Source organism: Perognathus longimembris, chromosome 10 (genome assembly GCF_023159225.1).
Source record: "Perognathus longimembris pacificus isolate PPM17 chromosome 10, ASM2315922v1, whole genome shotgun sequence".
NCBI lineage: Eukaryota > Metazoa > Chordata > Mammalia > Rodentia > Heteromyidae > Perognathus > Perognathus longimembris.
In genome coordinates this window covers 67,478,664-67,505,110 of record NC_063170.1, presented here as the reverse complement: position 1 = coordinate 67,505,110, position 26,447 = coordinate 67,478,664, and the positions used below count along the sequence as shown (strand labels likewise).

The following is a 26,447-nucleotide window of genomic DNA, read 5'->3' as shown; positions in this document are numbered from 1 at the left end:
TTGTCCCAAGAAGCATACATGTTTCATGGGCGTTCATGTTTAAACTGTGCCCAATGAATGCTTCCTCTCTCACAATGACGTCTCGGGATGAGTGTATTCATTTACTAGAGCTGCCAAAACAAAATAACCACAGATTGGTGAAGGCCAGATTGGCGTAAAGAAGCAGCTTCTTCTCTCATAGATCCAGAAACCAGGCACTCACAACCAAGGAGCTGCATTAGCGTTGGTTTCTGTGAGGCCTCGCTCCCTGACTTGTCACCGGCTCTCTCCGTTTATGCACAGAGACGGCTGGGGTCTCGTCCTCTTCTTAAAGGGGCACAGTGCTCTTGGGTTAGGGCTAGCACCCTTGCGATTGATTCCCTTTGCAATACCTCAGTTCTTTTTATAACCCAATTAAAGGCCCTGTCTCCAAATATAATCACATTGGGGTTAGGGCTTTGACATAATGGATTTTGAGGGCACATGGTGCAAAGTGGCGAATTTTGAAAAGTCTGGGGACCCTGAAAGCCTGCATGCCACTCAGAAGTTTAGAAAACACTGGGTGTACGATATGTGGACAAAGAGGAAGGGGCTTGTGGAAACATAGAAACGGAGCTTGTTCTAAGGTGCAAAAGGAAGATTCTTCAGGCGGGCTTTAATAATTGTTAGAATATTGAAAACAAGAGGGGCAGTGGAAAATCTGGCATCGCCACTCCCTGCGGGCCCTTTCGAGGCATCTAGTGGCTTGTTGGAGGTCGCATGGTGGAAAGTGCGTCCAGCATCCCGGCGCCTGGCCCACCCCTTGCCCTCACCAGACACGCTCCCTGTGATGCAGACTCCTGGGCGGCCCCTCTTCTGGTCTCACAGACCTTCCCTCACTTGATTTCCTTCCAGAAGTGGAGCAGATCGAGGCCATTGCCAAGTTTGACTACGTGGGTCGGTCCCCTCGTGAGCTGTCCTTCAAGAAGGGGGCGTCACTGCTCCTGTACCACCGTGCCTCGGAGGACTGGTGGGAGGGCCGCCACAATGGTGTGGATGGGCTCATCCCTCATCAGTACATCGTTGTACAAGATATGTGAGTGGGAACCGGAGCCTTCTGGGAAGAATGAGGTGACAGATTGGTAGTAATGTCTGGAATGGGCAGTTCTCCCAGATGCCATATACTTAATGTTCTGTAAGAAAAGGTTATATGTTACCTCCCTCTAAATGGTAATCCACTGGGAAAAACAACAACCCGTGAATTGCCTATCCTCCAGAAATCCAGAGACAGGGTTTGGTGCCCCTGGCCACAATCCAGAGCCCTTTGTCAGCCTCCAGAACCTTCATCACCCACCATGTCTCTTAGTATCCAGTGGATTTTCCCCTCTCCCTCCACTTCCTGGTGGCCAGCAACAGCTTACCACCTCTTCATTGCCCACTCTCCCTCCAGACATGCCTCTCTCAGGAGACGCGCTGAGACAAACACACCCCGTTTCCAGTCAATAGAGTGCTTTCCAAATACCGATCCTTATGGGACACCTCAGACAGTAGATGCTTCCCATCCCTTGGGAGGCCATGGAAGTCTCCTCCCGTGCACACATTCCCTGCTCAGGGCAGCTGATTTGTCATGGAAGCCATTCTTGGTTCAGCCTCACAGAAGGGGACCAAAAGCCTGTGCTTTCAGGACAGAAGGAAAGGTCATGGCCAGACAGAGGACAAGGACAAACAAACAGTAAGAAGAAGGTCATAGTGGGGCTCCCCTGACCTCCGACAGCATGGACAAGTCACTGCAAGGGGGAGAGAGCTATGGGAGGGGGCTAGCGGAACACCCCAAGAAGCTTGAGCCCCCTTGCAATCGTCCCGCCCCTCAGACGGGACAGTGACGGAAGGACGCACCTCCTTTTTCCTTACTCGGTCCTTAAGCACTTCTCGTGTAGCTTCATGGACTCTGCCCAGCTTGCAGAATCCACGCCCCATGTCTCCAGAAGATCCAGAAGAGAACAAGCTAGAGACTAGGAGGGAAAAGTAGCCGTGGGATGGTGGGACAAAGCGCGTCTCTTGCCAGAGACGGGCTCCAGGAGCCTTGCAGTGGGCACCGTGTGGTGGGAAGGTGGTGCTTCCTGAGCTTCGGGCACAAGGGGGGGTAGAGGGGTTGGGGTGGGTGGAGGGGGTGTTCACTTGGCTACCAGGCTTGGAGGGAGGAGCTGCGGGGGAGAGAGGGAGGAGCCTCCAGTGATGCGCGTCTCTCTTCTCACCAGGGACGATGCCTTCTCTGACAGCTTGAGCCAGAAGGCCGACAGCGAGGCCAGCAGCGGGCCGCTGCTGGATGACAAGGCCTCCTCCAAGAACGACCTCCAGTCTCCCACAGAGCATATCTCGGATTATGGCTTTGGGGGGGTGATGGGCCGGTAGGAAATGCGGGTTCATTTGTTTCTTTCCTGTCCTGTTAGTGCCGTGTGGGTCGTGTCTGAGTTGAGAGAAGCAAGAGGATGGGAAAGAGAGGAGGAGACCGTCGCAGCCCTTTGCTCCCACGGTGATGCTGGGCACGATGGGGTGGGCTGGCTGGAGCTGGCTCAAGCGAGCCCAGTCCACAGTGAGCCGGCTTCGTTAGGGTAGGGAGTGGAGAAGGAAAAGGAAGGCTGAATGTAGGGAACTCAGGCCAGCCTGGCCCACGCAGTGAGACTCTGCCTCAAAGGGAGTAATGACAATGACGTAAGTGAGAGAGAAATTGGCATACGCTCCTCTCGCCTCTACACCTCCTCCCAGCTTTCTGTTGAAGACCTGAGTTGTTATACAGTATCTTAAAAATGCAAAGCAGCTCATATATGTCCTGAAGTATATTACGTCAACAGAGAACTTGCACCTACTCATGTGGTGGGAAAATTGATACTAACTCCACCCACTTATTGAGTGGGAGCAAATCTGCTGATTTCTTCACACCTCAAGGGGCAGGGCTGAGTCGCATGACCTTTCTATCTGCGAGTATCATTCTAAGGACAGGTTACAGTCCATCCTATACTGCTTTAAAAAAAAAAACAGAAAGAAAAGGAAAGCGGATTGTTTCTCACTGCGCCTATTATCGGACGCAGAATGGCGTAGTCTGTGCTTCCGCCAGTGGAAGGTCATGTGACCCGCCCGCATGCGCAGGTCTTTGCGGAAGAGCCAAGTAAACCAGGGGTAACATCCGTTTATGATTGTAATGCAGCCAAACTCCCAGTGCCTCTTGTCAGCATGTCCTGTTCAGTGCAGGACCCTGCCAGCTGACAGAGTCCAGGGAGGGACTAGAGGGCTGGGGAAGGTAGACGAACAGATCATGGCTCCCCAGCTGGGAGGACAGAGTCTCCTCCGGCCTCTCTCTTCCTCTCCCTCTTCCCTCTCTCGTCTCTTCTTTTCATGTTCTTTCTTGATGCTTCTTCCTCCAACCCCTGTGCTTTGGTCCTGTTGGGGCACCCACGGGCCTGCTAAGCTTGCCTAGGGGCATGGGGTCTAAAGCGTGGGTCCCAGTCACCTTCCATTCCCAACACAACGTCCCTCCCCCGCCTCACGTCCCCTCCCCTGCTCCGAATCCCTTCTCCTCGGGCAGCTCCCTCTCCTGCTCAGAGGTGGGAGATGAGTGGAATAGATCTACAAGACAGCACAGGCAGGCAGACGGCAGGCAGGGGCAGGGCTTGCCTCCGTCCACACCTCCCGCAGCCTCCCCGAGCAGGAAGGCCATCCGAGTCCACACGCCCACCCCGTGTTTGCTCTTCAACCACCAGCTTTCCAGGATCGGGGAAAGCCTCCCCCATCTGGGGGGCCTGGGGTGGGGGCAGTGGTAGCCGTGAATAAGAGTGGGTTTCCCAGAGAGGGCGCCGGTGCTCATGGGGTGCTGGTGACTTTTTGGTACAGTCAAGCCTCGCTGCTTCAGACCCCTCCGGATCCCGCCGGAACGAGGGCAATGTCTGAAAAACTTCCCAGCGCATCACTCCCCCCCTCCCCCAACAACTGGCCCTCACCAATGCCTCTGCCGGTGGGGGGGGGGGGGGGGGAGTTCCCGCCTTGACTTTCCCTCGGGTGGACGAGGCGGCTGCCAGGCCCATGCCGTGTGAGCGGCCAGAGCTCCCCGCTTCCAGCGCGAGCCCCAACCTCCCCAGGCTGTGGCCAGCGGGGGCCACCCTGCCCCTCCCTTGCCAAATTGTGCGGTCTGGCTGAACGAGGCTTCACTGTACCCCACCCCCCAACCCCTTAGACTAGCATGTAGCCGTGGCAAGGGGGTTGGCTGTCCCATGCCCAGATGGCCAGGTTGACCTGTGCTCCGTGCCCCCCCCCCAACCCCTGGTCCTTTGCAGGGTGCGGTTACGGTCGGACGGAGCGGCCATCCCCAGGCGTCGAAGCGGGGGCGACACCCACAGCCCGCCTCGGGGCCTGGGCCCCGGCATAGACACGCCACCCCGAGCGGCCGCCTGCCCCAGCAGCCCCCACAAAATCCCCCTCACCCGGGGGCGGATCGAAAGCCCCGAGAAGAGGAGGATGGCGACGTTTGGGAGCGCCGGCAGCATCAACTTCCCCGACAAGAAGGGGCTGTCGGAAGGGCTCTCCATGAGGTCCACCTGCGGCTCCACCCGGCACAGCAGCCTGGGGGACCACAAGTCCCTGGAGGCGGAGGCCCTGGCAGAAGTAAGGGCCGGCGAGGCCCAGGGGCAGCGGGTGGGGACCGCCCCGTGAGGAGCCACAGTAGCCGGGCTCAAGGCTAAGGCGGGAAAGGAGACAGCCAGCTGACTTCCTGCACACGCAGCGGCTGCGTGAAGGCAGCCACCGGCCTGGGTTCTCATGCTGAAGATTCCCAGAGCCCAGGCTGGGTGATAGGAATTAGGAAACTTCCTCCCCAAGATGTTACCATTCATTCGTTCATTCATTTGTCCACCTTTCATTCATTTACTGACACATGTTGGTCGAACATCTGTTAGGATCGTGGTGGGAGTCATCGTACTAGTACGGTACTGTACTAGAAAGCGCAGGGAAGGCCTACACGAGAGCTCAGTCCTGCCCTTGTGAGCTCAGTTTAGAGAAGAGAGTACTGTCAGCCAGGACACAGCACAGCCCTGGAGTGGCAGGTAGGGTCAGGCTGGATACCTTGAAGGAGTGAGCAATGGGATTTTAGGGGCCTGACATGGAGTTCTGCCCAGACAGGGAGAGCCACTGGGAGGAGCAAACTCAGACCCAAAGGGTGAGAAGGACTAAGTAGCTGAAGCTGGAATGTTCAGGCTCTTCCGAGTGATTTTTTTTTTTCTATTTAGATGAGGAATCTTTATGATTTTCACATTTGCCCAATGGATAGAACTATACTTAAGGGTTTGCCAAATGAGTTCCATAGTCGTTTTTGATAGCTCTATTTCCTGGAGTTTCCTTTCTCTCTGTGTCTACGTCTGTGTCTCTTTCTGTCTGAAATTGGAGAGGATCATTATATACCTGTTTCTGGTGTCATCTCCTATGTAGGAGGGAGCAGCCAGAGCCTTGCAGATAGTGAGAATGTGGTGGTGGAGCTGGGCTTACGGGCTCTGTCTTTGGGGGAGTCCAGGAGGGTCCCAAGGGAAGACTACCCAGCGCACCAACAACTCATCAAGCCAGGCACCAGTGGCTCGTGCCCAGAATCCATGCAATCCAGGAGACTTGAGTTCTGAGGATTGCAGTTCAAAAGCAGCCCAACAGAAAACTCTGCGAGACTCTTAGCTCCACTTAGCCAGCAAAAAGCCAGAGGTAGGACTGTGGCTCAAGTGGTAGAGTGCTAGCCTTGAGCAAAAAGCTAAGAGAGAGTACCCTGGCCCTGACTTCAAGCCCCAATTCTGGAACAAAAACGAAAGAAAAGGAAAAATGAAGAAAGAAAAGAAAGAAGTTCGAAGAAAGGAAGGAAAGAAGAATGAAAACTCAGCAGCAGCTACAACTCCTATCCATAACATAGGGACTGGCTTGGTCCCATGTTTGGATGCCAACCACTCAAGGGCTCCCTGGGGCCAGAACCCAGAGCTTGGGTCCAGCAGAGGAGGCTCAACTTGGTCCTCCATTTTGGAGAAACAACACCCTAGCGCCCACCATTAACCTTCAACTCTCCCAGTCAGCGCGAGGGGTGAGCTGCCTAAGGCCAGGCTCAGACCACGTGCGAGTGGTAGAGTGTCAGCTAAGAAAGCATGAGGTCCTGAGTTCAAACCCCAGTATGAAGAAGCAGAAGCAGCAGCAGCAGCAGCAGCAGAAGGATGTAGTCGTGAGCAGTATTTCCACCAGCAGGCCCCACGCACGGCGGCTGAGTCCCACAGGGTGTGAGCGAAGTGAGAGGACCAGCTCCGAGGCTGACGTCACTTTGGGCATGCTGCTCCCACAAAGGGGAAGAAGGGCTTGCATGCAAGGTTGTTTTCAGAAGATTGGGTTTATTGACATGCCCCGCGAGTCTCCAGTAGTCGGGACAGGGCCTGCTCCGTGTCCCGGGCTTCTTGGAATTTTCCTTGCAGAGCATTTTGCAAGCCCAGTCCATAGCACGCACATAGGGAAGGCTCGCTGTGTTCCGTGTGTTCGGGGCTGACACGCCACCCCCTAACTGAGCAACGGCAGAGGTAAAGAAGAACGCGTGGCAAACTGTAATGAGCCAGGAGGACACGGGAAAGCGTGGGCCTGGTCAGCGCCACTCGGATGGCCCTTGACAGCAGACTACAGAGGGGAGGGGGTGTTGTGGGTGGAGTTAGCCCCGATTCTCTGGTTTCAAAATGTCCATTAGGCTTTGAATCTCAAACACAGTTTGCCACGTGCAGCTCTGTCATCAAAGTGAGAGGCGCAAAGTGGCTGCCTGTCCCACCCCGTCCTCCATGGCCTTTCAGCGCTCCCCCTACTGACCACTAATGCCAGGCTCCTGCCTAAACCACTCCACTCACCTGCCTCTGGCTTTCTATCTTTCGGGCTCACCCGTGGCTAGGGAAGGAGATGGGAGGTGATCATTACATTTTCGTTACTGAAGTTTCACCTTTCAGCTCACACTGGGGTCCAGCAAACAGGAAACAGAGAAAAGACCATCTCCTGTGTGTGTGTGTGTGTGTGTGTGTGTGTGTGTGTGTGTGTGTGTGTGTGTGTGAAGAGATAAACTATCATAGAGGAGCATACAATCTGAGGTTAGTTATCAAGCAGACACGGACAATCCCTTACAGTGGAAAGAGCTAGGTGCTGGTGGTTCACACTTGCAATACTAGCTACTCTCAGCTCAAAGCTAGCCCGGGCAGAGAAGTTTTCAAAATAATCAGCAAAAAAGCCAGGCTGATGGCATGGCTCGAGAGTGCTAGCCAAGCAAGCAAGTTGAGTGAGAGGCTTTCCTTGAGTTCAAGCCCTAGTACCACCAAAAAGAAAACGGAAGGAAGAAGCAAGAGCGGGGTGGGGGGGGGAGGAAGAATGAAGGAAGAAAGGAATAGAGGGAGGGAGGGAGGGAGGAAAAGGAAAGGAAGGAAGGAAGGAAAGGAAGGAAGGAAGGAAGGAAGGAAGGAGAGGAAGGAAGGAAGGAGAGGAAGGAAGGAAGGAAGGAAGGAAGGAAGGAAGGAAGGAAGGAAGGAAGGAAGGAAGGAAGGAAGGAAGGAAGGGCAAAAGGATGGTATGAGGCAGTGAGATGAGCCAGAGCCATGAACTCTGACCCCGGGTGGCCTGGGCCGGGGTGGACCCCCAGGGCAGTCAGGAGGCAGCCTGTAGCCTGGGAAAGGGGGAAACTCAGATGCTGAAGGCCAGCATTTCTAGGCTTCAACCCGACCTGTCTCCCCAGATCCATGCATTTCTTTCAGAAGGGTTGGCCTCGGGATTTGCGGAAGAGCTAGCCGGTCTTCCCAGTCCCTGATTCCCAGCAAGGCTGGGCGCCGCGCCTGCCAGCTGGGGTTTTAAGCAATGGCCCCACTGTGTCCTCAAAAGCCGCACATCCTGAGCAGCTCCTTTCGCATCCATGGGATGCACAGCCCATCTCCCTCATCCCACGAGCCGAGGAGTCTGGGCGCTGAGGCTGGAGGACCACTGTCCCGCAGTTTCCTCTGTCCATCTTCTCATTCCATCTCCACCGTGAATGTGGGCTGCTGTAGATGAGCCAAGTGCGGGTGGGGCGGTGGAGATCCACCCCCCCCCCCAAGGTTACACAGCGAGCAGGTGCTGGGCCGTCTTTCCCTCACCCCAGTTAGTGCTGCCTTCCCGGTCCAGGCCTGCTTCTGTCCTGGGCACGTGGAGCTGGCAAAGCTACCTGGTGGTGTGAGGACTCCAGGCTGGCCTGGGGGTGCCGATCTCTGTCATCAACAAGTGCTCTCATCCCGATGAGTTCACAAATGCCACCCGCAGCATTTGAAAATCCCCACTTTTTGAAAATGAAGTTTTCTGATAATACTTCAGAGGGAAAAAAAAAAGTAGCATTTCCTTCCTTCTTCAATGCACTTTGAAAACATTCTGATGTTTTTAGTCATTTTCCCATAGGCAAAGGATGTTTTTTGCCCTTTCAGGTTGACGCTTGTAAACAAATTTGTGGGGTACAATATGAAATAGGCATTATGTCTATGTAAGGCCGATTTGGTAGGTATATGCCTACGGTACATCGATGCCTGACTGGGTCAAGACTCCACGTCAGATTCCCTTGGTTTAGAATTGGGCCGTGCTAGTAACTAGCTGAATGATCAAGGGCAAGCCATTGAACCCATCTGAGCTTCAGTTTCCTCCCCCGTGAGCTGAGTGTAGCAGTTCCTTTCTTGTGAGTGTGAGGACTGAAGAAATACGTTTGGTCTTATTGCTACTGTGTTTGTTGCCATTGTTTCTGAGCGCTGGCTCTATTGTCATACCTCATTCCTTGTGGAGATTGTGTTTCATACGTTCACCAGCTCCCTGGGGTTGGTATGGTGGTTATCTGTCATTTGCAAACGAGGATGGTGAGGTTGGGAATGGTAACTTACCTGAGATCCTATAGCCAGGAGGTGGGAGAGCCCAGATGAGTAGACTGTCTGTCTTGAGTCTAGAACTTGAGTCTAGAACCAGCCGCCAGAAACTTCCCTGTTAAGTCAACGTGCAAGGCAGGGCGCAGAGTTGACCCACATTGATGCTCCCATTGGGGGGGGCTCCCCGGCCTGGGGATTTGCTCTTCCCAGTGAGTCACGCAGTCCCCCCTGCCTCCCGAGGACCCACAGCTGGTCGGCGGCCCGGGGAGGCTCGGGCTGCCCAGCCGGCACTAACCAGAGCGCTGTCTGTGTCCCCAGGACATCGAGAAGACCATGAGCACGGCTCTGCACGAGCTGCGGGAGCTGGAGCGGCAGAACACGGTCAAGCAGGCGCCGGACGTGGTGCTGGACACCCTGGAGCCCCTCAAGAACCCGCCAGGCCCCATCAGCTCGGAGCCCGCCAGCCCCCTGCACACCATCATCATCCGTGACCCGGACGCCGCCATGCGCCGCAGCAGCAGCTCCTCCACCGAGATGATGACCACCTTCAAGCCCGCCCTGTCCGCCCGCCTGGCGGGTGCCCAGCTGCGCCCCCCGCCCATGCGGCCCGTGCGGCCCGTGGTCCAGCACAGGTCCAGCAGCAGCAGCAGCTCGGGCGTGGGCAGCCCCGCCGTGACGCCCACCGAGAAGATGTTCCCCAGCAGCTCCACGGACAAGTCAGGCACCATGTGACCTGCGGGCTAGGCAGCACCGCCACGGCCCGCTGCGGCCCCGCCCAGGCCTGGGGTGGCCTGGGGGGCGGGGGGGGGGGGGGCTCCCGCTTGCTCCCCGGTGACGCGGGCCTCGGAGGGCAGGGCCCGGGAGGTCGGCCTGGAAGGGTGTGTGTCTGTGGAGAGCAGAGGCTCAGGCATTCGCTGACGCTCAACACTCAGCCCTGCAAGTCCCACAGACCTCTCGTGTGCAAGTGACACCCAGAGGAATGCTGGAGCGAGAGCTGGAGCAAGAGCAGCCGAGTGTAGCCATTCCCAAGATCCAGGCACCATGCTAACGGCTTCTCCTCCATATCGCCACTGGAAGAATATTCTCTCAACATTCTCTCTGCATATGTATATATGTGTGTGTGTGTATATATATACACGCGCATATATATTCATATATATGTATGTATATATGTCTGTAGGGGTGTGTGTATATATATATATTTATGCATCTATATACATATATTAGATCTGGACATACACACATGCTAAATGTATATAGTATCTCCTTTTTCTTTTTATGAAACTTAGATTTACCTCAGACCCATGCCACCAAACATCTCCCACTGAGTTATTTGGTGGGATTTGCAGGGACTTTTCTGGGAGAACTTAAGAGGGCCCACAGTAACTGCAAATGAAGCAATATACCACTAACCTGCAGAATAACAAAGACAGAAACAGTCTCCCACTGTCTCCAGAAGTCGTGGCCTTCCAGAACAATCTGCCCCCTAACGGAAGGGTGGGGCGGGGGGGTACCCCAAGCAGGCTGCTTCTAGAGGTGGGGGAACCCTTCGTAGAAAACCCTTCACCTACTCCAGAGACCCTGATCTTCCACTCAGAGGCCAAAGGCCAACTTTGCCCCCCTCCCCGCCAAAGCACAGGAGGAATTGGTGGGAAGTCCCCTGGCCATGACGCCCGCGGGACGGTGACACCCGAGTCCCATTGTGGCACAGTACTGTGTGGGGCCGGGGCAGGCGGGGGTGGGGTGGGGGTGGGGAGGAGGGGGGGGAGATCAAAACAAACGCAGCGATGTGGAATACTTCACAACCTAGAAACGCTTTAGGAATCAATCTGTGGTAACTGTAGAGGTTTAACTTATATCTTCTTCAAATATTTAATTTGCTCTTTTCCTCGTTCTACTAACTATACTGTGTCAGATTTGGAGCTAAGCAGGCAAGGAGGCTCGCGTCACACTGCCTTCGTTTGACGTCAGGCCCCGGCAGGCCTTGGCTTGAGCCCTCGGGCGGGCGTGAGGCACTGGAGCCATGGCTGCCCGATCGGGTGGGAGGTGGAGGCGGGCGAGCCTCGGCAGTGTCTCCGCTAGAGATCGTGGTGTAGTTGAGCTTGGGCAAGTGAGAACAGCTTCCTGGCCTTTCCCCTCCCCCTCCCCCACGTCCTCCGGAGCATTCGCGGGGGGGGGGGGTGAAAACATGGCGGTAGAAAGGGGGGGGGCGTGATTTTTCCGCTGTATGTAGCACGGCACGCTGCCTCTCCGCCGGGAAAAGGCCTCCGCCATGCTCTCGCTCGAGTCCATGTTACCTCTTGTTCTAATGTCTCTACTTCCAGAGACAGGCTGCTTCTGGAGAAGAGAATACAGGGGCATCTGATCCTAACAGGACAACTCGTATTGGCCCGCGATGCTAAACCTAGGGGCCCTTTCCCTGTTTTTCTCTCAAATGCGCCCTCCCTCCTCTCTCCTCCCTCCTCCCTCCTCCTCTGCTGAGGTTTGGCGTCTCCGTCCAGAGCCTCGGCCCTGCTCTTTCCACAGGAGCTGTGGGACCCAGCGAACCACTCCCCCTTAGATGGCGCTGTTCTCCTCTGATCAGGAGGAACGCAAGGCTATCAGACCCAAAGCCACCAGACATTCGGAAACCTCCTAATGGCACTTAAGGACTAGATGATGGCATTTGCCTCGCAGCTTCACCGAGAGCCCCGAAGCATAGACCCGAGTCAACCCCTGGATGCTAAAAAATGCCATCATAGCATTTCCTCCCAGTAAACTAAGTTTCCTCCCCTTGGGCCTCCCGGTCGGGTAGGTCGTGCGTCCCTGGGTGTGTGGAGTGGCCAGACATTGTTCCTGTCCTGTAGAACTGGCTTGGAGGCCACACGGGGGAAGGAAAGATTACGAGGCCCGTGATGAGCTTGACCTACAGCCAGCAGCCCTTCTCTTTTAGCTCCTCTTTAGCCGGCCCTCTGCCTGCCTTTCAGCGCACACAGATCTCCCCAGTTTAGCGCTGAGGACCCTGAGCCCCTGGGAATGTGGGCCCTGGCCAAGGTTGGACAGAGGGCTGGGAGCGGGGTTCACGTCAGGCTGCGGAGGTCCGTCCTTGGCTAGGATGCAGCGCTACCCAGCCAGGATACAGAGTCCCCAGAGGGTCGTCACCCCCCCGGGGAACAGGCCCCATTTGGCTGTGGGGGGGGGGGTTTCTCTGACTCGATGGATCCCGTGTATCCGTACTGAACACAGACCCGCCTTTCCCGAATCGTATGCCGGCGGAGAGCCTCCGCTGTTTTCTTTAAGCAGCTAGTCCCCCCCCCCCCCCCTTCGGCAAATGGCTGACGAGTTTACATTGAGGGAAGCATGCTTTTCCACTCCTCACCCTCCCCCACCAGCCCCAGAGCTGAGCCTTGATGCAGAACAGATGGAAAAACCCTTTCCTCTCCCCCCCCCCCACCCCCCCACCCCCGCCTTGCACGTCTCGGTCCTGTTCTACATCCGCCCAGCCCATCGCCCGCCCGCCGGCCTCCGAGCTCCGCCCTCTCTAACCGCCTCCTGCCTGTCTTAGTCCACTAGATATTGCTGTATTTGCTTCCGTGCTGGAAAGTAACTGTTCAAATGTGAAACTGTAATTTTTTTTTAAAGGCTACCATTTAAATGGTAGCCAACACCACTCACCAAATCTTTGCACCTAGTAGATAGATCGATGTAAAAACAAATACCAGAAACCTAACTGTACAGTGCGCGGGGCGGGGGGCCGTAGTAACCTAGTTAGTAGTTCTCAATAGAGCCAATTGTACAAGGGGAAGTGGTGGCTACTACTTGTTCATCGCCATTATTGAAAGCTGTGCTGATCAGTTAGTGGATAACGGGCATTTTCCTTTCCTTTTGCTCCATGGAATGACTTCTTAACCTTTGACTTATCCCCGGGGTCAAGCCTTCTGTCTTTGTGAATAACTGATGTTCAGTCTATTTTAGGAATGAACCAGCAAGATGTTCATTGAAAACTGACCAAAGACAATTGATTCTGGTCTAATTTCCTGGGTCTCATGGCCTGGCCGCCGCTAAAGACCTTTCTTGGATAAAATTGAAAACAAGCCGTGCTTCCAGCCCACTCTCCCTCCTAGACCCCCCTCCCCGCCCCTCCCTTTTCTCCTAAAAGAGCTGCTCTGAGCTTTGGGAGTGGATGAAAACTCCTCGCCTTTCCTTGTTTTCAGTGCTAACGATTTCTCACCTTGAAGCGCCTTTTGAACCCGGGACAGAGCACACGGTCCGAGGAAATACGGTCTGGGGAAGAAGGAAGGCTCTTCACGGTTAGCCTTTCCCCCGAAGTCACTAAGCAAGGGGTCGGGAGAGATGCGGATTCCCACGACACCGGAGTGGGCAGAGACACCGGGAAATGGCGCTGGCGGCTGCCCCAGCAGCACAGAGATCTGCCTTATAGACACTTAAAGCCGGGGCGTGGGGTGCGCGGGGAGCCCACGGAGGAGGGGCCTGGCGGTGAGCTCCTGCCCGGCGCCCCTGGAGTGCCTTGTGGGGTGTCTGCCTTTCTCCTTCAGGGGGTGAGGGTGCAGCAGGCTTCAGGGGACCCGGTCATCATTTGTGCACAGCAGATGGAGAGACTGCTAGACTCCCCATCTCGCAGTCGCCTCCTTCTCCCGAGTGGCTGCTGGCCCTGGGTGGCGTGGGGTGGCGTGGGGCCCCGTGGGGCCCCTTGGGGCCCGGCAGGGCCTCGGTGAGTGGGGGACGGAAAAGACAGAGCTGGGTGTTGCTTCCCCGATGTTCTGCTATGCAGAGCTAATGCTGACGCCTCCTGTCACCTTCCCCTGGCTTCTCTCTTCCCAAGGGAATTCCAGGTAGAAAATGTCCTCACTTCACAGAATTGCCCACGGGTGCGCGTGAGCAGGGGCTTCGCGGTCAGCCCGAGTCCTCCTGGCCCTCCCTGGGGTTGACCTGCCAGGGTCCCCTGTCCCATCCCCTGGGACTGGCCCCCGGCCGTGGCTGCCCCTCGTGGACACCCCGTTTCTGTGTGAACTGTCCCTGGCGAATCGCAGAGCCGGTCCTTGAGCCTGAACCCCCGGAGGGCACTTCCTTCCCTTCCTTAGACGGAAGTCCTTCCTGGCTGGCACCTGGTCAGGCCCTGGTTTCCAGCACCATGACTGTTTACATGGTTTGGCAGTAGGTTTGGTTCTGATTGCTTCAGAGTGGCTGGTCTATTTTGTTTCCTTTGGTTTCCTTCCTCCCCAAATTGTGACAGGACAAACAAACTGAAACCACCCTAAGACATTGCTGGTTGCCTGTCCCCGTGTGACCTAAGTGTCGCCCTCTTCCGGGTATCATCTCTCTACCTTACAACCAAACGCCCGTCCTATAGAGTGTCTGATTGGATCCTCTGTTGTGTTTTCTGATGGTGCCTGCTGGTTTGATGTGGAGCTATTCTGTGAAATAAAAACAGCTTAACTTTTCTCAAACATGCTCTGGTGGTTTTTGGACAGGGGGTGGGGGCGGGGATTGGCAAGAGTTTGGGGACCCGGTGCTGGTGGAGGGCTCCCACACGAATGCACAGTTCTGCCTTCTGCGTGCATGCCTGCCCCCCCCCCCGCCCCCCAGCAACCACCCTGGAAATAGGGCCTGGAGATGTCCTTGAGCTCAGCTCCAACGAGGTGTAGGTCAAGGTTACGAGAGGAACGCTTCCACGGGAGGGGCCAAAGGAAGAAGCTGGCTTCCGAGCAGCGCCAGAGCCCGTGGGTCTGGACGCGGCAAGGAGACGGCAGGGAGGCTGGGCAGCTGTTGTCCTCTTCAGAAGCTTCAGGTGAATTCCCCGGAGCCACGGGGGCTCATTTCTAATGCCACACACACCGCTGCATTTGGTGCCTAAACACTATAACACATCCCCTTGAAGTTTCATGAGATGTGTGGGCTGGGGTTCAAGCTCTAGTACACACACTGTGTGTGTGTGTGTGTGTGTGTGTGTGTGTGTTACTTATTGACCACTCATTTCTGTCCCAGGCCCTAGATTAAACCTTAGAAAACCTGTTTTTTTGTGCAATTCTCAACACAGCCACTGGAAATGGGTATGGTGAGCACACCCTAGCCTGCAGGCCGAGAGGGGCTCGGAGCAGTGAGGAGAGCCGCCACGGTCCGCCTACGAAGCGCAGCAGCCAGAATCTGGACTTAGCCTGTCTCACTGGGTCATTCCATCCCTCTGCTTTTCACAGGGAGGCGTGGCGTCCCTCATCCCGGGACGGGGGCCGTGGCTCATGAAGCACGCAACTTGCTGCCTACTGCAAGCTCAACCCCACGGCCCGAACGCCCTGAGTCGACATGTAGTGGCCTCTTTGAGGAAGAGTATGGGCGCTTTTGCCAGCTCCCGAGACTGTTTCCACCCACATCAGCACTTGGTGGTGGCTTCTTGCTAAGTTCAAACTCCTCTGCTGGGAAAACTAAGAGCCTACATTCTACAGTCAGTCTGGAATCTGTTTACAGTGCTCATGTTAGAACCCCAAATTAGAAGCCTTCCACTCATTCATTGGACAAGCAAGCACGAAGCATCTTTTTATGCGTCTTGTCCCAAGGTAGCTGTTGGGGACACAGATGGATGAGATCCGGTTTCTGTCCTCCCATCCTCAAGCCTCACACCATCTAACCGCTCCAGGGAATCACTCTGGAAGTCGGAAACAACTTTGACTCAATGATTAGTAAAAGTGTCACTCACCCGCAGGGCCATAAAGGGCAAATTCTGGCTGTCCATTCTCCATGCCAGTCCCAAAGCATGGTCTGTGTATGGTTGGACTGCCCACGTCCTGGACACATCACTTTGAGACTTTTTAATCTTGCAGATGAGAAACCCTCCACTGCACACAGGCTGCCCTGGGCAAGAGAGGTTATTTATTTATTTTGTTCCTATACCTGGAAAGGCCAGGCTAGAGCCGGCTTCAGATGTGGAAGGAGGTGAGAGCGTGACTGTGTGTCAGGGACCCCAGAGTGTAGCGGGTTCTGCCACCTGCACCTCCTCAGCCACAGAAGGATAATAAAAGCCTTGGGGGTGGGATTCTCCCTGTTCAGGATTAAGCCACAGGCCTCCTCCTGAAGCAGTTGTGAGAGCGGAAATTCAGTCCCCTCAACTCAACGCCAATTCACAACTGATGAGAAGGAAGGAAAGGTTTAGGACATTTGCTAAACAAAATGAGGGTCATTCATGAACTGGGATCTCCACGACAGTCCGGTAGGAAGGATAGGCTTTTTATTTATGTATTTATTTATTTTTACCAGTCCTGGGCCTTGGACTCAGGGCCTGAGCACTGTCCCTGGCTTCTTTTGGCTCAAGGCTAGCACTCTGCCACTTGGGCCACAGCGCCACTTCTGGCCGTTTTCTGTATATGTGGTGCTGGGGAATCGAACCCAGGGCCTCATGTATACGAGACAAGCACTCTTGCCACTAGGCCATATTCCCAGAAAGCCCCGCCCCACGCGCTGCCCAGAGTCTGTGCTGCGTTACGGCTCCGTGGCCCTGAGCGCCACCCGCAGGAGCCCAGGCTGGGCCCTGCTGTTCTGCACCAGGCCTTCATCCGGCAGCCAGACGGATGAGGAGAGCTGTAAAGAACCATGCAGATGTTTGTTGAGCTCCTTTGCATGGAGCTCAGTGGAGACAGGGAGATAATATATATTATATATCACATTATATATATATATATAATATATATATCATCCTTTTTTCAACTTGGGTAGCTGACAGCCAGCTGGCCAGTAAAGTGAGTTTGTTACTGAGCTAACACTGCAGTTGTGAGCATATTCCGTGCACTTGGCAGTCGGCCGCTGTTGCATCTGGAGGGCTGGAATGGACGCGTGTGTCTAGGCAGCCCTTATGTCCGGGGGGGGGGGGCGATATCAACCCCACCCTAGCCAGACTCGGCGCCAGGATGGAATAACCGTCCAGAGGAGGTCACGAGGGCAGTCTCTGTCCTATAGATGCAGGAGAATTTAAAAAAAAGGTAATGGTTTCCAGTCCCACTCAGGTTTCGGGTGATTAGTCACGCGGCAATTACTAAAGGATGCACTGACAAAATGCTCGTGCAAACACGCCAATGTCTTCCATGTATCTACGGGCTCCACTCTGCCAATCAAGGCGGTGTTTGGTCGGCTCGCTCTGCGTGGGGGAGAAGATGAAAGGCCCCGGTGAAGGGTGTGTGTGTGTGTGTGTGTGTGTGTGTGTGTGATCAGTGGCGAAGAAGTGGCTCCGAGGAGCCACAGGAGAAGCTGGGAACACACAGCTGACGGGGAGCAGAAGGCAAATGGAGGGGACCACAGCCTCCGGGCACAAAGCCATCGGGTCCCAAGTGAGTCAGGAGAACCTGAGTGGGCACGTGAGTGAGACACTTGCACGCCGACACCACCCCCACCCCGCCCCAGCCCACGCCACTGGGTTCAAGTCGAGCAGATTTGTGCTGTAGACAGATGCACAACGGAGAAAGGGACTCGAACGACCGCAGCCCGCGCGCGTTGCCTCCACTGCGGGAGACCTTTAAAGCTTGCTCGAAGGTCTTCCGACACCTTCAAAGGCAGGCGCCGTGGTGACTCCATCTTAGCCAGAGAGGTTGAGTGGCTGGGCGCCTAGGATGCGATCAGCTCACACTCGCCTTCTCCTCTAGGGCCCCGGGAGCAGACAGGACCCCCGGGGGTGAGACGGAGAAGGAAGCAGCATGCCAGCCACCAGCTGGAGGAAGAAGCAGGGGGTCAGGCCACCCCCATGGAGCTGGGGCTGAGGAGTGAATGGCTGACATCTGCTCACACAGTTCCCAGAGAAGGTGCTAGAATGCCATCAGAGTTTTCCTAGGCCATTCTGTTCAAGGTTGCACATTAGAAACTCTCATGGAGAAAGAGGCTATATGGGAAGAAGGGGAGGCCTTGGGACCCCCAGTGTGCCTGCCCCATAAGCAGTTAAATCTAGAAATGATCCTGCAGCCGGACTGGTGCCCTGCTTGTGGTTGCAAGGAGCCAGCTCCAGACTGGCTCCAGAGGAAACAAGATACTGTTGGCAGCAACACACGTTTGTGGTGGTTTACTTTTATTTTCTGGTGCTGAACCCAGGGCCTGGGCTCTGTCCCTGAGCTTTTGTGCTCACATACTTGCTTGCCCTGGGGCTGGCTTTGATCCTTAATCTTTAGCCCTCAGTCTCCTGAGTAGCTGATAGGTGTGAGCCACTAGCACCTGGCTCATAGACTTGTGTTTGATGAGAGGCAGGCTATGGAGCAGCAGAGGGAAGCTAAGAACTCCCTAGGCCTTTAGGGCAGCCAGAAAACCCAGCCTAGCTCCAATCCAAGACCTGGCCTTGGGTCTTAGCTTGGAGTGTGAGGCAAGTGGCTCCAGGTCGACCTGCAGCTTCTCTTGGCTGCCCAGAGAGCCCTATTTCCAACAACTGTCTGTGGCCCACGAGGCCTGGCAGATCCTGGCTCTTTCCCAACCCACAAGTAAAGATCCCAGGATTTTCTCTGGTCTAAGTAGAAGCACATGCTTACTCTGAGCCAATCACTGAGCGGGGAAGGTGGAGCTTACGCTTACTCTGAGCCAATCACTGAGCGGGGAAGGTGGAGCTTACTATTATTGACTGGCCTGGCCACCTGCCCATTCTCTCAGAGGTTGAGGTCAGCTGAGCCTGACCATGTGGTTGGGAGAGGACAACAGTGGCTTACCACAAGGACAGGATGGGATCTATCCTCAGAGTTGTGACATGGGACAGGCCAACTCCCAGGAACTTCCCACAGCCCCACCCTCCAGGGGGCACCCTGAGAGAACCATTTTACCTAGATTATTTCATTCTTTTCCTTCTGAAACCACATGTGTGGTGGCAAAAGGGAAGGGTTGGGATGAATCGTGGGGTTGGGGGTGAATTGGACCCTGCACATAGTCGGAATCCATTAAAAGTCAGTTACATAGAAGAATGAGGTAAAAATGAATTATTCATGACAGGGTGCATTTATTTTTGCTCTGGGCCTTTGCACGATACTCTGCTGCCCCCATGAGGTCATTTGTAAGATGGCAGGCAAGGTACACGTGTATTCATTTTGATGACAAATTTCCAATTTTGAGGGTGCAATGAATAGTATTAGTTAACCCGCTATATCTATCATCTAGATTTAATACCTATTTACATTTTTCATGCTTGCGTCATCCTTCCTTTTCATTTAGCATGCTTTGCTTCTCTTTTTTGACTTTTAGATAAGTCACCTGTAATTATAACATTTAGCCTGTAATACTCTATATTTCGAAGAATGGTATTTTCTATGTGACAATTCCTTGACCAGAACAAATAAAGTAGATGACAAATTCTCGATGTCGTATAACACCTCACCTATACTCAAATGTTCTTGCTTGTTCCAGAAAGTGTCCTTTTTCAAGTAGATTTTTTCCTTCAAATCTGGATCCAGCCGCGTTTCCACATTGCAGCTCTTTGGTTGCTTCCTGGGAACCGTGATCTCTGCTCATGAACTGTCAAAATCCAGCTTGTTTTCTGATAGGACCTGCATTTGTCAGACTGTTCCCTCAATCGTGGAAACAACGCCTCCCCTCTGCCCTCTTTCCACACCCCAGCAGAGGTCGGACCTATTGGGCCAAACTGATTCGATTTGGTTTCACCATGCTGGATGAGAATGCTGAGATTCTCACCTAGCTGACAGCCCCTCATCAGACATCCCATTTCTAGGTCAGCCTGACCAATAGGTCTGTTCACTCTCTTCCTTCCATCGAAACATTGCTTCTCACTTGCGAGCAGCAAGGGAGCTGTGGGCTGAGAACTTGGAACCCCACAAATGCCATGTCCCCAACACCCAATGGCTTTCTCGCCCACTGAGAGTCATTGCCTACAAGCGAGACATGGAGCTGTCTAATGTTATAATTCAAGTGTTTATTAGCAAGACTCTCACTTCACAAAGGGCTAAGCTCTCCCCCCCACCCCCACAGTTCACTGTGTAAGTGTTTCATTCTTTCCTGATATCCATCACCTTTTGGATTGAGAGTTGAGAGGGTGAACACTTCTAGCGACCGCAAACAAGGACTTCTTTTCTTCAGCTGAGACCCTGGAGAATGTTCTGGGTTGCTGGGGGCCGAAAGCTCACACCTGCAATCCTTACAACTCAGGAGGCTGAGATCTGAGGATCACAGTTCAAAGCCAGCCAGGGAAGGAAAAGTCCATGAGACGCATATCTCCAATAAACTACTCCAAAAAAAGCTGGATGCGGTGCTGTGGCTCAAGTGGTAGAGCACCAGCCTTGAGCACAAAGGAGCTCAGGGACAGCGCCCAGACCCTGAGTTCAAGCCCCCAGGAGTGTGTGTGTGTGGGGGGGGGGGGGGGAAACCTCTTCAGTGTGTCTCCATCAGTGGAAATCAAGATTCTGTTTTGATTCTTAGGTCAGTCAGCGAGACCAGCTTTAGACTGGGTCTCTGTATGTAGCCCAGGCTGGTTTTGATCTCAAAATCCTCCTGCCTCAACTCAGCCTACTCAAACTTTCAAAAACTTCCTTCTCTGGGGGCCTGATGGACGTTGCAGGCTTATCTTGGCCTAGGCCTTAAAAAAAGTCAGCCATTTCTCCCACAGAGCCCTGGTTCTTCCTACTGGGGACCATATGCCAAGGGCACGGGGAGGTTTAGAGCCAGGCAGCAACAGACCTGGCACCCTAGTGAACCTTCCCCCCCCCCCAGACCCGGTCAGAGGCTCGGCCCTGGAAGGCCACGCCGGCGCATGCGCAGCGCGCACGCCTCGGCGGGCGCCCCGGCCCACGGACTACGACTCCCGGCAGGCCCCGCGCTCGCCTCCGCCGCGTCGCGGCCTGCTGACGTAGCCCGGTAGCGCGGGGAATTTCGAGCGGCCGTAGAGCGCGGGAGGGCCGTGGGCGCGGACCCTCAGCGACCCGGAGAGCCACCATGGAGCCCTTGGTCGAGCCTCGGTGGCCTCCGGGCCTGGAGTTCATGAAGGTGCGTGCCTCGGGGTGATCGGGGCTCCAGCGTGTCCGGGGGAAGCCGGGGCTTTGAGGGAGGATGACGGGCCGGCCGCCTCGGCGGGGCTGCCTGGCGGGGTCTCTCCTCAGCCCGGGGCCTCAGTTTCCCCCCCCCCCCCCCCGAGAAGTGGCGGGGACCAGCTTCGCTCCCCCCCCCCCCCCACCACGGTGAGCCGCGGTCGGCGGTTTGGAGGAACCGGGCGTTCCGTGGGGCAGCCGCAGCTGTCGCCGAGAACGCCGGTCCCAAACTGTGGACAACGGCCGTGGGTGGCACCGGCGCTCCCTGCCAGCTTGCGTTCTCCAGGCCGGCGACCCCGGTGACCCCGGCGACCCCGGCGACCCCGGTGACCCAGGCTCCGGGCCGCGCGCCGACTGCGCCCTTCCCTCGCGCTGCCGCCCGGCCTCGCGGCCCTGGGGTCCCGACGCGGGCCCAGCCCCAGGCTTCCATCACCGGCTTAAGCTTTTTGTCTTGGGGGCCGCCTTCCGTGCCCCCCACCCCCACCCCACTCGGGCGTGGCCCTGGGCCCTGCTGCTCGCGTCACCGTTCTAGGGTTGTTAATCCGCACCTGGTTTTTCAGTTGTGTAGAGTTGATGTGGGGAGGGATTTGCGCAGGCGTGGTAAAGAGAACAAGTTCTGACTTGTCTTATCTTGGTGTTTTTTTTTTTTTTTGTAGTATTGGTACAGCAGTTTTGGACTCAGGGCTTTGTGCTTGCTAGGCAGGCACCCTACCACTTGAGTCATGCCTCCCTGTCCCCTTCTTCGTCCCCCAGCCCCTTTTTGCATCGTTATTTTCGGATTAAGTGTCTTGTTTTAGCCCTGGCCAGCCTGGGTCGTGAGCCTTGAACCTAGGCTTCCCTGTACTCGCACCCCTCTCTTGGCCGGGATGACAGGATCAATGATGGTTCACTGGCACACCACGATTATTGGCTGAGGTAGGGGTCATGACCTCCCCCACCCCATCCGATCTCCTCCAGATTTCTGTCTCCACGTAGTGGGGATTGTAGACCCGAGTCTCCTTGCTGGGTCAGAAATCTTGTTCTTTCTGCCGTCATCAGGGTCACTATTTGGGGACTTGAGAGGTCCCCCTGATGTTCCTTACTGGAAGCATCTATGGAATCTGGAGTTTTGAGGTTGTGGCCTTGACATCGAGCTGCAGTGGAGAGGAGCACGGATTTGGATTGTGGTTGTGCGGGGTTAAAGCTGTGCCCCTCGTGGGTGGTGTGACCTTGCATACCTTATCTCTGTGAGCCTGATTTTTCTCAACTAGAGAAAAAACGAGAAAGTACTCATTCATTGATGATTACTGTTAAATATTTTCTTTCAGTTTTTATGTGTTTGAATTTTGAGATTTCCTGCATACAACTTTTGGGTTTAATCAACCCCCTTTGGAGCTGCTTAGGCTTTTTTCTTCAAGGCTGAGATTTTGACAGTATTCATTTCTCTTGTTAAGAAGATTCAGCTACATAGTATCCATTAAAGTGTGAACATTTTTCTATGACATTGATTACCCGTTGAAAACATAGCTTAATCTTTTTTATGTTACATCTTAAAATGTAAGTAATGCATTCTGTGGTTGAAAGACAGCATTAAAAAGGTCCCTGTCTCGCCATGCCCCTCATTTGCCCAGTTCCTTGATTCCTAGCAACCATTATTTATTACTTTGTTGTATCTTTTCAAAACGTTTTTAGTATATATGATGCAAGTCATACCGATGCACTACTACTACTACTGCATAGTTAGTTACCTTCTAGCTACTCAGGAGGCTGAGATCTGAGGATATTCATTCAAAAACTTTTACCTCCAGTTAACCAGCAAAAGAAGCCAGAACCTCGGGTGGTAAAGTGCCAGCTGGGAGTGGAAAAAAAACCCAGTATGAGCATGAGGCCCTGAGCTCAAGTTTCAATATGGAGATCGCTCTCTTACTCTCTCTTGTGTTCTCTCTCTCTCTTTCTCTCTCTCTCTCTCTCTCACTCATCTATGCCCTGAGTTAAGTTCACTATATATGTATTCATTGTACTGAGGATATAACTTGGGACCTCACCCCTGCTAGGAAGGTCCTTTTCTATTGCATTCCAAGGGAAAATAAATGTATGGGACTTGTTCACTTTTCCACTTCTTTGCCTCCCGTGCTGTCACTGATGCTAGCTCTCTCCAGGATGTCCTCATTAGCTCACTACCACACCAGGCAGAAATTATTGGACTGCCAGCTGAAAGGCAGGATTTATTTTTTGTATTGTTTTGTTTTTGGCCAGTCCTGAGGGCTTGGAACTCAGGGCCTGAACACTGTTCCTCGCTTCTTTTTGCTCAAGGCTAGCACTCTACCTCTTGAGCCACAGCACTACTTCTGGCTTTTTCTGTTTATGTGGTCCTGAGGAATTGAACCCAGGCCTTCGTGCATGCTAGGCAAGCACTCTACTGCTAAGCCACATTCTCAGCCCCTGTATTTTTATTTTTGTCAGTCCTGGGGCTTGAACTCAAGGCCTGAGCACTGTTCTTGGCTTCTTTTTTTTGCTCAAGGCTAGCTAGCACTCTAGCACTTGAGCCACAGCACCACTTCTGGCTTTTTCTGTATATGTGGTGCTGAGGAATTGAACCCAGGGCTTTATGCACGCTAGACAAGCACTTTCCTACTAGGCTACATTCCCAGCCGGAAGGCAGGAATTTTAGCCCTGGCTCTATCAAGCCCGGTATTGTGTGCCTGCTTTAGGTACATATTTACTTACTTGTTTATACTGCCAGTATGGAGCCTGCACTGGCCTCAGATTCGTGATCTTCCTGCCTCAGCCTTGAGAGCGCTGAGATTATAGGCACACACCACCATTCCTGGCTAGTTTTTAGTATTTGGGTTTAATAGTCCCTGATTTGACCGTTAAGATGAGTAGTGACTGACTTGATGCCTTTTTTGACAGGGCAGAGGGTACCGGCATGAGGGAACTGGCACACATGGCATGTGAGAGCAGGCCACATTTGCTGCAGCCCTGAAAAGGGCCAACAGTATGGCCAGGGATCCGTGTCGTATCAGTACTGTCAGTCCAAAGCATAAATAAACAACGGCTCTCAGGACAGCGGGGTATGGTGAGGCATACCTGTAATCTAGCTACTTGTGAGGCAGAGAGAGGATGATCTTGCTCTGAGGCCGGCCTGGGCAAAAAAAAAAGTTCCTAAGACCTACAACTGACAGAATCGGTACAAGCCTGGCGTGATGGCCTGTGCCTCCGGCCCCAGCCTCTCGGGAGGCGGAGGTAGGAGGGTGATACCTGTGAGGCCAATCTGGGGAAAAGTGCAGCTGTATCTGAAAAACAAACTGGAAACTACAAGCACACATTGGAGGGTGTGGCTTACGTGGCAGAGCACTTGCCTAGCAAGCGTGAGGCCCTGAGTCCAGTCCCTCGTGCCCAAGAAGAAAAAAAAGTTTTATGTGAAGTTTTTCCAAGATCCCTGTAGTTGTCTGGAGTTCGCTTTTGAACACATTGATGAAGTATTACTCCGTTTGTCTTTTAGGGGAATAAGGGGAAAGCTCTTGGCAGATATTCCGATCTTGATATCTTTTTTTTTTCAGACAATAGATGATTTGCTTCGCTGTGGAATTTGCTTTGAATATTTCAACATTGCCATGATAATTCCTCAGTGTTCACACAACTGTAAGTATATTTAGTTTCTGAGAGTTAGTAAAAGCGTGAAGTTGTGCTAGCTTAGCATCAAATATACATCACCTCCCTTTCCCTTCTTCCCCTCTCCCCTCACCTTCTTTTATTTTTTTTCTTTGGTGCCAGTCCTGGAGTCCTGGCCCTAGTTATTTATTACTTTAGCTATTTTTCCCCCCTGGATAAAGTTTTCATCTGGGACTGGTCTTGATCCTACATCCTTCCACCTGTGCTTCTCTTGCATAGCTGGAGTTACAGGTGTGGACGACCATGCACAGATTATTTGTTGAAATTGGGTTCTGCTAAGTCTTTTGCCCAGTCTGGCTTTGAACCTAGATCTTCTGGATCTCTGTCTCCATGGCAGCTAGACACGAACCACCACACCTAGTCTCCAGCTTCTTTATTATTTTTTTGGTGGTACTAGGAACCATCCCGGGGCAAGCACTCTACCACTGAGTTATATCCTCAGCCCCAAGTGTGTTAGCTTAATGTTTCTTTGGCTTATATTTTCTCATCCCTTTACCTTTTTTTTTGTGTGTGTGTGTGTGTGTGTGTGTGTGTGTGTGTGTGTGTTATTGGTGCTTGAACTCAGAGCCTTGCACTTGCTAGCCACTTACTCCAGCCCCTGTTTGAGATGGCAGTTTTTGAGAATAGGGTCTGAGGTTTTGCTCAGCTGTACAGTTGATCTGTGACCTGTTTGTTTTAGGCTTCTCATCCTAGATGGGATGAGCGGTGTGTGCCACCACAGCCAGATTCTTTCTTGACATAGAGTTGTGCGGACTTTTTTTTGCCTGAGCCCTGGGATTATCTCTCCAAATCTCAGCCTTCCATGTAGCTGGGATGACGGGCATGTGCCACCGCACCCATCTGTTGGTTGAGAAGGGGTCTTGTGTGTATGTGTAGGCTGGACTTCAACCGTGATCCTCCCAAGTCACTGGGATTATGGGTGTAAGCTACCGGTGTCTGCCTTCCAGCTTTTTTATTTATTCATGTTTTTATTTAGATTGATTTTTTTTTTGGTGGACAGTGTATATTTAGAGCTTGCCCTTTGATCTGGCATGGCATTTTTACTTGGAATATTTAGACCCACAAGTGGTTTTTTTTTTGTTTGTTTTATTTGGTGGCTGGTGCTGGGTCTTGCTGCTGTCGGGTGGCCTGTTCTCTGTGTGTCTGTCGCTGGTGTATGCTGCTGTACAAGTCCTCTGTTTCCTCGCTGAGCTTTTGGCTCCTGGCTCTCTCTGCTACTGAAAGTTAGATGTTAGAACCTTACTGCTACTATGGTGCCATCTAGTTCTGTTGTGTGCCCTTCATTTCTGTCATTGCTTGGTGTGTCCTGCTGCTCTGATGTTGAGTGCTTATATAATTGTCGGATCTTCATGGGGAATTTGTTCCCCATGTCTTTCCCTTTTCTTTGGCTTCCAGTCTGTTGTGTAAGCGTTGTAACTCCTGTTGTGTTTTGATTGCATGTGCTTGAGATAACCTGTTCTCTTCCCCTCCTCCCCGTGACTCTCCAGTAAGCAGCATGTAGTTGGGTCTCGGTGGTTGTGGGTGGGTGAGAGTGTGAGCGAGTTCTGAGGCCTGAGTCCTGGGCCTTTCACTCTTGCTTCACTTTTCGCTTAAGGCTGGAACTCTACTGCTTGAGCCATACCAGCTTTTTCCTAGTTAAGTGGAGATAAGAGTCCCACAGACTTCCCAGGTTGGCTTGAAGCTGTGATCCTCAGATCTCAGACTCCTGAGTAGCTAGCTGTAATTATAGAAGTGAGACACTGCTGCCTGACTGGCTTTTCTCTCTCTCTCTCTTTTTTTTTTTTCCAGTCCTGGGGCTTGAACTCAGGGCCTGAGCACTGTGCCTGGCTTCTTCTTCTTCTTCTTTTTTTTTTTTTTTTTGCTCAAGGCTAGCACTCTACCACTTGAGCCATAGCACCACTTCTGGCTTTTTCTGTTTATGTGACACTGAGGAATCGAACCT

At 53.5% G+C, this 26,447-nt stretch overlaps 2 protein-coding genes across 4 annotated transcripts in view; both read left to right on the top strand.

The window, feature by feature from the left end:
- Srgap3 (SLIT-ROBO Rho GTPase activating protein 3) overlaps positions 1-10,541 on the top strand; it is a 173,089-nt gene extending 162,548 nt beyond the window's left edge. For 2 of the 3 annotated variants that reach the window (XM_048356205.1, XM_048356206.1), the window contains exons 19-22: positions 874-1,054; positions 2,217-2,366; positions 4,287-4,614; positions 9,186-10,541. In XM_048356205.1, coding sequence (XP_048212162.1) covers positions 874-1,054; positions 2,217-2,366; positions 4,287-4,614; positions 9,186-9,599 — 1,073 coding nt within the window. In that variant the 3' untranslated portion in view covers positions 9,600-10,541. The remainder of the gene's footprint in view (positions 1-873; positions 1,055-2,216; positions 2,367-4,286; positions 4,615-9,185) is intronic. The other variant, XM_048356207.1, reaches the window with a different exon arrangement.
- A 10,141-nt stretch (positions 10,542-20,682) lies between these two features.
- Rad18 (RAD18 E3 ubiquitin protein ligase) overlaps positions 20,683-26,447 on the top strand; it is a 54,762-nt gene continuing 48,997 nt past the window's right edge. Inside the window, exons 1-2 of the mRNA XM_048356203.1 lie at positions 20,683-20,810; positions 24,394-24,475. Coding sequence (XP_048212160.1) covers positions 20,760-20,810; positions 24,394-24,475 — 133 coding nt within the window. The 5' untranslated portion in view covers positions 20,683-20,759. The remainder of the gene's footprint in view (positions 20,811-24,393; positions 24,476-26,447) is intronic.